Source organism: Protobothrops mucrosquamatus, unplaced genomic scaffold (genome assembly GCF_001527695.2).
Source record: "Protobothrops mucrosquamatus isolate PMUCROS unplaced genomic scaffold, P.Mucros_1.0 scaffold1989, whole genome shotgun sequence".
NCBI classification, from domain to species: Eukaryota; Metazoa; Chordata; class Lepidosauria; order Squamata; family Viperidae; genus Protobothrops; species Protobothrops mucrosquamatus.
In genome coordinates, this window is record NW_015388105.1 from 144,265 (window position 1) to 156,623 (window position 12,359).

The following is a 12,359-nucleotide window of genomic DNA, read 5'->3' on the forward strand; positions in this document are numbered from 1 at the left end:
TCAGTTGCATTTGTACCATTCCAGTGGCCATGACATCAAGCAGTAGAATTTCCTGCTCAGTAGCCTGAACTCTGATTTTAGCATTTTTAAACTATGATAAATTGTAACATTTGTTAGACAACACTTACCAAAAGATATCCACGAAACTGATTGTATATTATTGCTGTCAACAAGTTCATCAGAAATAAATTTCCTGTAACAATATGAAATTTTCTTATTTTCTTTTAGGCAACAGTACAGTTTTGTTTGTTTTCTTCCTGAAAACTAAAACAAAGAACTAATTCAATCTTTACATTCCACCCAATCTGAACACACAGCTGAGCAAGGATGGAAAGAACCTTACTTACTCCTTGTATTGTTAAAAAGAAATAAACAATACAACAAAATGCAGTGACGTAAAATTGCCTTTGGAAGAGCAAATACAGCCCTCATAAAAGATCAGGAGTACCATACAGTACCGGGAAGTATGAATCACCAATTGAATTGAAAAGAAATAAACTAGATAAATTTCACAGGATTGCATTACACAGGCACATGCTAGCTCTACAGTGTGTCGAAGGCTTTCTCATGAAACATTGCCAATTAACATTTGTTTGTTTCTCTACAGCCTCTTCTCTGCCTCAGCTTCTTCCATCCTAGACAAGATGGAATCCCTAATTTTCTACAAACATTCTCAACATTTCAACAGGCCCTGGGAGTGCCATAGAAATGTCTAGTGTGTATCTCCTTAGTCCAGAATCAACTACTTACAGCTTCCCTAAAGAAGCTCAGGATTAGTTATACTCCAAATTTCTTTTCCATGGCTTCCTGTCCTGATTACAACTTGCTGGGACACAAGTTTTCTTCTGATGAATTTCCCAGGGGTGCTTATAAGCAGCATTTACAAGTTCCCAATAAAACTAGTGGAGTCTTCCTTCCCTGCTTAAGATGACAAGTAAACTGTAGTCCTCAGAGCTTAAGAGAAGAATTAATTAGCAACCGGAAAGGTAGTTCATTGGTTGCCCTTATCATCTTGCCCTTATAATTTCAGTCACACCTCCATTAGCCACTCACTTTTTATGCACATTCTGCAATTATGGATACTAACACAATCCACTTACCTATTACAGTGAAGAGTACAAAGAAGATGCAATATGCTCGATTCTTAGAATACGCAGGAATCATCACTGTTCAATAGTTAAAAAAACAATAAATAAGGTTTAAGAAATGTCGCATTTAAGGTAATAATGTGCCCCAATCTTTAAACAGAGATATATGTAGCTTTTAGCAGTGAAATGGGGAATTCGTTTTAGCAGTTATCCAGGAACTCATCTCTCTCTGACACAAATAAGGGTCTGCAAGTCCTGGTTTGGGTTAGAAGCTACATAATACATTAGAAAGGCCTACTTGATCATGCCAAGCCTTATCGTAATCTAGCATTTTTTTTCTCTCATAAACCCCTCTGCCAAAAAATATCTCAAAAAATGCCAAAAAGAAGGGTTTAAAAGGGAACATGCCATTTTTCCACTAGCCCTCCCCTACAACTAAGAGGTGGAGAGCTCCTTGGGAATCAGGCATTCTTTAAATCTACGTAAACAAATATATAAAATCTACCCCAAACCAGAATTAATACAACCGCTCTTGGTAGACCTGTTCTCAATGAAAGTATCCACTCTCCTTTTAACACCATCAAACTATCATTATTTCCTGTGATAATGAATTCCACACATTTCATTATTCAATGCTTTTATGGAAACTGGATCAGCATATGAGGGAAAGCAAAGTCAATTATATCCACTTTTCCAGGAAAAAAAAGAAGTCAAATGTCCCTAAAAATGAAGAATCTCTGAGTTTAGCCACATATTAAGAAGGAAAATATTTTTTGGAAAAGGATCCTTACCATCTGGATTATTTGCAGTTGTCAACAGTACCAGCAATGAAGTTAATGAATCTGGCAAATTACGAAAATATCCTTGCCACTCTTTATCCTGTGGGCCATCCTAATCGTAGAGATCCAAACTGTTAGCAAACAAAGTAACCAATCAAAGGCACTTAAGAGCTATGCACTGTCACCTTTGGTCACTCATTCAATCCAATCAAGTACTGAATACATATTTTGTTTAGTGGGCTGAAAGGTATCTAGTCTATACAACCCAAGGTAATCAACCCAATTACTTCTCTTGCAGTTGCTTCAGGCAGACAAGTATTTCAATATCTAAATACAAAAGACATTATTTATAACTGGAGAAAAAAAGAAATGTAGGACATGACATATCTGGTCTCAGACAGTACTTTTTTTTAGTAACTCGTTTTCCAGTCAAAACAATCTATTTCCACATAACACACTCTTATGTTTAACTATTTACAATTTGGATTCCTGTTCATTCTGTTGGATTGAATCAAAACAAAAACGTTGCAAATTGTAATTCCAGATAATCCAAATTTTATTTTTTCTTTCATGAGACTAAGTGAAGTGCAAATGCAAGAAAAAGGAGTGATTGGGAATACAGGAAAGGCAGTCAGGGAAAAGGTTATGCAGTACTCTGGCTCATCCATCCGATTCAAAATTCTATCTTCCAAATCAAAAAGCCTATTTTTATCCAGGTTTGTTGTTCACACATAGTCAGCTCTGAGGATGCTTCATGAGAATTGACACAGAATGTACAGGAACCAAATGAAAACACACACACACACACACACACACACACGGAAATATAGCAAAGCCAAAGGCCTTTGCTTTGTATAATCCAAATGTGCTTAATAGGACCCTGAACTGTCTGTATGAGATGATTTTATCTTCACTTTACTCAGGAAACGCTTTGAACATAATGTTATTAGGCAGCAGGACTGAAATATGTAATTTTTCTCACACAATTCCCTGGTAGTTTTTCGATAAGGTGAATTTTCAAAAATTGCTCTTTATGACAATGGAGGAATCTTGTCATGCAACTTTAACAAATGCAAAAATTAAGGGGAAAACAGAACAGCAAAAACAGAGACAAGAGAGGTGAAAATTACAAAAAGGGATCCACAACTTTCTAGAAGGAATTCAGAAAATGTTCAGGAGAATGACAAGGAAAAGCTGGCAGATCTCAGCTATGAAATTGTCCTTCACAGAAAATGCAGAAGTGATTTAGTTCTGCTCCACCAGGGGATGTAAGATGCAGGAAAGAATAATGTCTTGTAATTTTACTGACAATGTGACAATGGTATGAATAATTATCAAGTAAAATGATGAGCAAGGGAAAAAAATGCCCAGATTTATCGTAATTTTATGCCTAAAACATGACATGGGGGAATTTACATTTCAGGGGGAAAATGTTTATTTAAAAAAATACACATCTTTTTATATATAAACACAACTCTTTTGTCCTAGACCAGTGGTGGCGAACCTATGGCATGCATGCCAGAGGCGGCACTCAGAGCCCTCTCTGTGGGCACACGTGCCATGCCCGGGAGATGGCGAGGGACTGGCCCCCGTCACTCTGGCCCCTCCCACCCAGTCTGCCATGACCAGTGCGGCCACGCCCACCCGGCACCCGGTGATAAATAAGTGGGTTTTGGGTTGCAGTTTGGGCACTGGGTCTCTAAAAGGTTCGCCATCACTGTCCTAGACAAAGAACCAAGATTTCATTACATGTGTTACTTACTTTTGTCCGAGCAAACAGCAGCATGCCAAACATGGTAAAGAGAAACAGATGAACAGCTAACAGCAGCATAACACTATTAGGGAGAAAAATATAATGCCAACATTATTCCTTCATCACAACACAGGACCACATGTAAAGAAAGAGATGCCACAGACAACATTCAGCAGTGAACCAGAAAAAATATTGTTCCTACAGAGGAAGAGGTGTCAAATGAGGAAAAATAAGCCCAATACATCTAAAACTAAGAAACGAGAGACGCTACTTTGATGGACACCTTCAAATGGCATTGAAGAATTTTTCACTTGTGAGAGCAGAGACTTCCTCCTCTGTCACCAAAGTCTCAGCTGCAGAAATCTTACTGTTAGCTACTCCTGGACAGGGTAATGTCACCACTGCTGTTCTTTGGAGCTTAATAATAATAATAATAATAATAATAATAATAATAATAATAATAATAATAATAATAATAATAATAATAATAATAATAATAATAATAATAATAATAATAATAATAATAATAATAATAATAATAATAATAATAATAATAATAATAATAATAAAAAATTAAAAAAAAAGTTGGAAGGTACCTTGGAGGTCATCTAGTCCAACCCCCTGCTCAGGAAGGAAACCCTATACCATTTCAGACAAATGGCTGTCCAGTCTCTTAAAAACTTCCAGTGTTGGAGCATTCACCACTTCTGGAGGCAGGTTGTTCCGCTGGTTAATTGTTCTAACTGTCAGGAAGTTTCTCCTTAGTTCTAGGTTGCTTCTCTCTTTGGTTAGTTTCCATCCATTGCTTCTTGTCCTGCCTTCAGGCGCCTTGGAAAATAGCTTGACTCCCTCTTCTTTGTGGCAGCCGCTGAGATATTGGAACACTGCTATCATGTCCCCCGTCGTCCTTCTCTTCGTTAAACTAGACATACCCAATTCCAGCAGCCTTTCCTTATATGTTTTAGCCTCCAGTCCCCTAATCATCTTTGTTGCTCTTCTCTGTACTTTCTAGAGTCTCAACATCTTTTTTACATCGTGGTGACCAAAACTGGATGCACTGGTTCCAACTTAAACATTTTTATTGTTTTCTTTCTCAAATGTTAGCATGTGAAAAAATGTATTTATTAGAGACTGGCAAATGCTAACGATGTGCATTTTGAAGGTGTAACATTTGGGGGATCACTGGATCATCTGGCTTATCTCTAGCTGGCACTATACATTGTTACATACCTTGTAATTTCTGGTAGTGTCCTCTTGATGCTTTTTAGTGTTTTTTTCATCATTGAAGAATTCTGGAGAAGGAAGAAAGGTCGAAGAATACGTCTTATCCTCAGGTTCTAAAAAAGAAAACATTTGGTAAACGACCACAAAAGCAGAATATCTTTAATTAATGCCACCAATAACTCAATAATCATTATGTATGGCTGCAAGAACTGCAATAATTGACAGTTAGAACAATTAACCAGTGGAACAACCTGCCTCCAGAAGCTGTGAATGCTCCAACACTGGAAGTTTTTAAGAAGAGACTGGACAGCCATTTGTCTGAAATAGTATAGGGTTTCCTGAGCAGGGGAGGGGGTTGGACTAGAAGACCTCCAAGGTCCCTTCCAACTCTATTATTATTATTATTATTATTATTATTATTATTATTATTATTATTATTGTTGTTGTTGTTGTTGTTGTTGTTATTCACAAAATCAAATAAAACCTATGATCCCTTGCACAATGCAGTCATCTGACGAACAAATAAGTGAACAAAAGAAAAGCATCATCCTTCATTAATCAAGTGGCAAAGCCTCATCCAGATGTCTCTATTGCATTGTAAGAATTAGGGAGAAGCCCTTCACAGAATTAATTTTCACTTGCGACCTTCCCAAGTCAAAATCAAGACTTGCCAAGTCCTAAAAATATTGCAAAATAAAATTATCTTAAAAAGCAGATGAACAAGCCCACCAAAAACAAAATCTGTTTTTTGAATAAGGAGCTATTGTTCTGTACATAACAGTTAGTTACTGTGGCTAAGACTGTTTTAACTAAGTTATTAGCATATCAGTTACTAGATACATTTAAAGTTTTTGAACTACCCCAACAAATTTCCACAGGATATGCATCTTCTGTGGCCCTCATGCTAAGGCAGCTCTCAAGCCTATAAATACTGGTACAGCTTGGAGACAGGTATACCAGAATATGCTGGAAAAATTCAACTGCTGTGAGGGTACAGCATAAACCATGGAAGGAGAGAACAGAATGCCATGATCAGAACAATGACCCAGAAGAATGACTGATAGACTGACAAGAGATATCTGACATTGCAAAATTTTGTTACAGGTTCTACTTGCTTTTTCTCCAAATGTTATCATTTACTGATGGCTTAAAATCAGCACCTTTCCCTTCACCTCTCCAGGTGCTAACCTGGGAATTAGCACAAAATTGTTTATCCATTTTATCCTCATAACTCTATGAAAGAAGGTAAGCTCAGCCATCCATGTGCTTTCAGTATGGTTTAATAATTAAAACTTCAGCCTGGAAAATCAATAATGTACTTCATTGGGTGATCTTGGGCAGTCATCAGTAACTAAAGTTACCTTGCAGTGGCATTAGGAGGATAAAATAATTATGGAAGGTACAATCACATACATCATTCTAAGCTTCTTGGTGGAAGGACAAAATTAAAAGGATCATATTTATTACTGCTGTTACTGTTGCTGTTATCATCATACACAATTACATTACAGAATTCAGATCAAAGCCACACTAGTTCTACGTTTTCCATATGTAAACACAGAATACATACTGACAATGTCAGGTGTACAACCAAGCAGCATTAGTGTTTTATTTGTCCCAATCCCACATCAAAATGATCATGGGCCATCTCTGAAACCACTGATTCCCAGCCTCCCTGACATTTATCCAAGAATGCATAAACCTTACTTCATGACAGGAAGTACTCAGCGAAATGCTCCAGTCTATCAGGGAGATGAGCAGGACCAGGATGTAGGCCATTAACCACTTGGTTTTCCGAAATTCTTCCCATCCAATTAAGTAGCTCTAGCGAATCAACATATTTGAATATCAGTTAGGTTACGGTCATAAGCAAAAGGATCCAAATAATTTTCTTCTTATATTTTGGAAAAATAGCTTTGGGGACTATGTTCCCAATCCCACTCCCTAAAGACAGAATGTTTTGATCTAATTGGAATACATTTCTGGGCAGAAACATGCCACCTACATTCCCACCAAGCATTATACTTGGCTTCTGAGCAACATGCCATGGGTTATCCTCCAAAAAAGGAGTGCTTAAAAGATGAGACAAAGCCTATATTTAATTTAAGTATAAAGATCACATTTAAATTAATTGCAATTGTTATGGTTTCTTCCTAAACATTTAATCTTGTATTTTTCCGTTACAAGAAAGATTACAATTTTGCAGCATCTTTCAGAGCAGCTCCGGGGATCAAACCCAGGGTTTGGGACTCACGAATGGCTCGGAGTTTTTAGATAATGTGCCTCTAATTTAAACTTTCAAAAATCAAATTTTCCTGAGATTTCCGTTTTGGACTTGCAAACAGGCACAGAGACTTTTAGTGTGGTCTTTTCCAAACTTGGCTTCTTTAAGATGACAATTCTCAATCAACACAGCCCTCAAGCTGCTAATTTACATTTTAAAACAAATAATCCATTGCATCTGGGAGAATTAATTTGCAATGATTAAAATAATCCCTTCAAAACCACACTTTGGGACCCTGGTAAGTTGCATAGAAAGAAAGGGATATCTATATCATCATAATCATCCTTGTAGGTATCAAGAAGTCCCACGGACGGCCAAAAGGGGCAAATCTATCCTGCTATACGGCTTCTTTTATATTTCAGAAGAAAGGTAATTATGGGTGAGTGGGTTGTTTCTGGATACAGTCATTGTTTATTCAGCTGCAAAAACTATGGTTGTAACAGCCCAAGGAGACACCGCAATTTGTGATGCCTCCATCCTTCAGCATCAGCCAACGTTAAATATTTTGCAAAGGACTATCATTGAAATACATTAAAGGTATACAGTATGATTCATTTAGCTTTTCTAAATAATGTATATAACAACCTTTCTTAACTATATATACCTGGACAGTTCAGGCATTATAATAAACTGCCAATACAGCTGCATCTATATTGGGTTCAACTAAGATCCTGACTTGGGGAAGAATCAGATCTTCACAGCCTTCTACAGGCCAAAAGAGCGGGCCTTTCCAGGACTCGGGAGGGGAAGGCTGCTCCATAGGGCTGGTGCTATGACTGAGAAGTTGCATCTCCTAGGTCCCGTCAGATAACATACTTTAATAGAGGGGACCCAGATTATGCCCATTCTTCAGATCTGGTGGGGCAGACAGAAAACCTTGAAGAGGTGAGGCAGACAGAAAACCTTGACCCTGTGCCGTGCACAGCTAAAAGGTGATAACCAGCACACCTTGAATTGTGCCCAGAAGCACATTAGAAGCAGTGCACCTTGTGTAACAACAGTGCAAACCTAGCAGACTTTAGTGCACTCTGGAACGAACTACCCCCCGAGATCCGGACGATTCCGGATCTCCTTACCTTCCGCCGTGCCCTCAAGACATGGCTTTTCCAGCAAGCGGGCCTGACCTAGGGAGGATTTTATTTAGGGTGATTTTAAAAATAATTTTAAATAGAGACACAGCTTCTAATATTCGGTTTTTTAATCTGGTTTTACAGGGGTTTGTATTNTTGGCTTCTGAGCAACATGCCATGGGTTATCCTCCAAAAAAGGAGTGCTTAAAAGATGAGACAAAGCCTATATTTAATTTAAGTATAAAGATCACATTTAAATTAATTGCAATTGTTATGGTTTCTTCCTAAACATTTAATCTTGTATTTTTCCGTTACAAGAAAGATTACAATTTTGCAGCATCTTTCAGAGCAGCTCTGGGGATCAAACCCAGGGTTTGGGACTCACGAATGGCTCGGAGTTTTTAGATAATGTGCCTCTAATTTAAACTTTCAAAAATCAAATTTTCCTGAGATTTCCGTTTTGGACCTGCAAACAGGCACAGAGACTTTTAGTGTGGTCTTTTCCAAACTTGGCTTCTTTAAGATGACAATTCTCAATCAACACAGCCCTCAAGCCGCTAATTTATATTTTAAAACAAATAATCCACTGCATCTGGGAGAATTAATTTGCAATGATTAAAATAATCCCTTCAAAACCACACTCTGGGACCCTGGTAAGTTGCATAGAGAGAAAGGGATATCTATATCATCATAATCATCCTTGTAGGTATCAAGAAGTCCCACGGATGGCCAAAAGGGGCAAATCTATCCTGCTATACGACTTCTTTTATATTTCAGAAGAAAGGTAATTATGGGTGAGTGGGTTGTTTCTGGATACAGTCATTGTTTATTCAGCTGCAAAAACTATGGTTGTAACAGCCCAAGGAGACACCGCAATTTGTGATGCCTCCATCCTTCAGCATCAGCCAACGTTAAATATTTTGCAAAGGACTATCATTGAAATACATTAAAGGTATATGATTCATTTAGCTTTTCTAAATAATGTATATAACAACGTTTCTTAACTATATATACCTGGACAGTTCAGGCATTATAATAAACTGCCAATACAGCTGCATCTATATTGGGTTCAACTAAGATCCTGACTTGGGGAAGAATCAGATCTTCACAGCCTTCTACAGGCCAAAAGAGCAGGCCTTTCCAGGACTCGGGAGGGGAAGGCTGCTCCATAGGGCTGGTGCTATGACTGAGAAGTTGCATCTCCTAGGTCCCGTCAGATAACATACTTTAATAGAGGGGACCCAGATTATGCCCATTCTTCAGATCTGGTGGGACAGACAGAAAACCTTGGAGAGAGATAACCTGACCCTGTGCCGTGCACAGCTAAAAGGTGATAACCAGCACACCTTGAATTGTGCCCAGAAGCACATTAGAAGCAGTGCACCTTGTGTAACAACAGTGCAAACCTAGCAGACTTTAGTGCACTCTAAACGATTACCCTACTCAGTGGTGGGATTCAAATATGTGAACAACTGGTTCTCTGTGTGGATGTCACTTCCAGAAGTCCATTCTGGGCCTGGGCAACAAAAAATTAGCTACCGGTTCTGCTGAAGTGGTGCAAACTAGTTGAATCCCATCACTGACTTTACTGCATTCTGAACCATGAAGCTTCTGGGTGTTCTTCAAGAGCAGCCATGTGGAATACATTGCAGTAATTAAACCAGGAAGTGACCAAGGCCTGAAATACTGTGAGCAAAGCCTCCTGGTCCAGGAACAGGCACAACTGGTATATACAAAATGGATTTGTACAAAAGTCCACTAGCCACAGCTGCCATCTGTTATTTGAACAGGAGCTCTGAGTCCTGGAAAATCCCAAATTGCATAAAAATTCGAAAGGTGGAAAATCTCCAGATCCAGGAAGCCCCAAACCCAAAGCCATTCCATGCCAGAACTGAGTCACAGACTTCCCCATCCAGACTCTCACAACCTCCAGAAACTGAGGCAGCACCTTGAAAGCATTGTTTGTCCAGCCAGAAGTTGAGATATATAACTATATTTTATGTATAATTATATATCATCTGCATATCTTATCCAGTAGATATTAAATAGGGTGAGGAAACACTTCACAGAGAAAGGGCTAGGGCTACATCTCTCCCCCCTCCAATAATACTGAGTGGAACCAGTGTTGAAAAAAGGAACACTGAACAAGTGAAAAACACTGTTCCCCACTCCTTTCCCCCAAACTTGGCTCAGAAGGATATTGAAATCTGCTGAGAGACCCAGAAGGGTTCTCCAAAGGTCATCTACAAGTTCGATCAATGCTGTCCGAGTGGCATTCAAAGCTTCCTCCAGCAAGCTCTGAAACTGAGCATTTGCTATCTTCTCATCAACCTTCCCTTAAAAAAGGTTAAAAATCAGGCGAAGTTATCCAAAAGGTGACATGATATGTATCTCAGAGCTCACTAACCTTTACAGAGACATCTGCTATAAAGATGAGGAAGCAAAGCAGTTCAATGCTTTCAGTCAGGCCACAAGGAGGCTTCCAAGCTTCTGAGCGATATCGAACATCTGATGTGACGGTAAGTGAAGAAGGAGTTTCAATGAAAGCAAGAGCCAGGATTAGCGTAATGGTGAGAATCAAAATCCTTAAAGAGAAAAGAAAACACATATGTGGGAGGGAAAAAAGGCCAAAAGTTCATTTTCCAAAATACTCCATGTCATAAAGTGATAAAGGAATATGAGTTTTCTGAAACATTGTTTGATGGTGAAATATAATTCGGTTGGCAAAAGCCTCACCAAGTTTTATAAAGACAGGAGCCTAGCCCAGTGGTTCTCAACCTGTGGGACCCCATTTGGGGTCGATCGACCATTTCAGGGGGTCGCCAAGCAAGGCTGTCTGCCTTTTTTTTTTTTGTCCACCATTTTTTTCCCCTTTTCCGGCGGGTGCCTTACCTCCCTTGAGCTGGGCCAGCTGGTGGTCGGCCTGCTCCGTCTCTGCCGCTTGCCAGCTACGCCTCGGCCGGCGCAGGGAGCGGAACCACGCATGCGTGGCGCTCCCGGGCAGGGAAAGTCCTCGACTTACGACCGGTTGGGTAGTCCTCAACTTACGAGCGGTTTAGTCCTCGACTTACGACCGGTTTAGTCCTCGACTTACGACCGGTTTAGTCCTCGACTTACGACCGGTTGGGGTCGCGGCATTAAAAAGGTTGAGAACCACTGGCCTAGCCAGTCCTTGCTCAGCTGCCTGGGGCAACAGATCGATCACTTTGCCTTTGAAGATGCCAGCTAGGGTTGCCGGCAAAGCATCAGGAAATCTATAGTTTCAACCTACCATTTGGACCATTAAACCCTACAGCTCCAATCTACCCTCACAGAAACTGCTCATATTTTTAAAAAGTCCTTGAAAGAGAAGCAATTAGCAAAACACTAAAATACTTAAAACTGAAAGCAGCAGTAAGGACTTGAGGGATTAGAAAAAGCGGTTGACCTTCTCAAAGAAACAGAGCAGCGTGGGGGGGGGGGGAAATTCTCACCATTGGCAAACTTCTGAATAATACCACCGATAAAGCCACAAGGAGTTAGAGTCCACACGATGATTTATAGAGCGATACTAAAGGGGTGAAAGACAGAGAGGTGATTCAAGCATCTCTTTTAATTTGCTCTTTAAGTATGGAAGTTAAAAGTTTATAGGTAAATAATAACACCATCAAGGAAACATCTATTAATGACTAGGCAAATTTGGGCCAAAGTAGATGTTCTATAAACATGAGACATACAGTTATGAATCGGTTTTGTTTTAGTTCATTTCAGATAGAGCTTGTTTTTTTTTTTACATGTTTACAGAATATTTTCCATAGTCCACAGTTTCTGTGAGTTTCATTTATTTATTAAATCTATTCGCAGCCCATCTCGTATCGAAACAGGGTCCTTCTGCCAGCCGAATGGCATCTCTGCCACAATGTTCTCATATCATTTTTTGAATAGCCCCTGAAGGCAGGGAAAGTCCTACTGACTGATTGGAAGCCCATTCAATAAGAGACCCACTGCTACTAGCAATGTCATGACCACTGCTATGCCATGAAGCTATGCCATCACTCCGGATAGTTCTCATTTTGTGACTGTTCAAAGTTACAACAACACGGGGAAAAAGTGACTTACAATTGGTCCATGTCATTTATGACAGTTGTAAGTAACATCCTCACAGTCACGTGATCAAACTTC

General features: G+C 39.3%; 1 protein-coding gene across 1 annotated transcript in view; it reads right to left on the reverse strand.

The window, feature by feature from the left end:
• TPCN2 (two pore segment channel 2) overlaps positions 1-12,359 on the reverse strand; it is a 47,787-nt gene that overhangs the window by 23,469 nt on the left and 11,959 nt on the right. Inside the window, exons 3-10 of the mRNA XM_029285643.1 lie at positions 11,672-11,748; positions 10,606-10,783; positions 6,552-6,668; positions 4,851-4,957; positions 3,630-3,702; positions 1,880-1,979; positions 1,101-1,166; positions 129-193 (exon numbers count right to left, since the gene is read on the reverse strand). Coding sequence (XP_029141476.1) covers positions 129-193; positions 1,101-1,166; positions 1,880-1,979; positions 3,630-3,702; positions 4,851-4,957; positions 6,552-6,668; positions 10,606-10,783; positions 11,672-11,748 — 783 coding nt within the window. The remainder of the gene's footprint in view (positions 1-128; positions 194-1,100; positions 1,167-1,879; positions 1,980-3,629; positions 3,703-4,850; positions 4,958-6,551; positions 6,669-10,605; positions 10,784-11,671; positions 11,749-12,359) is intronic.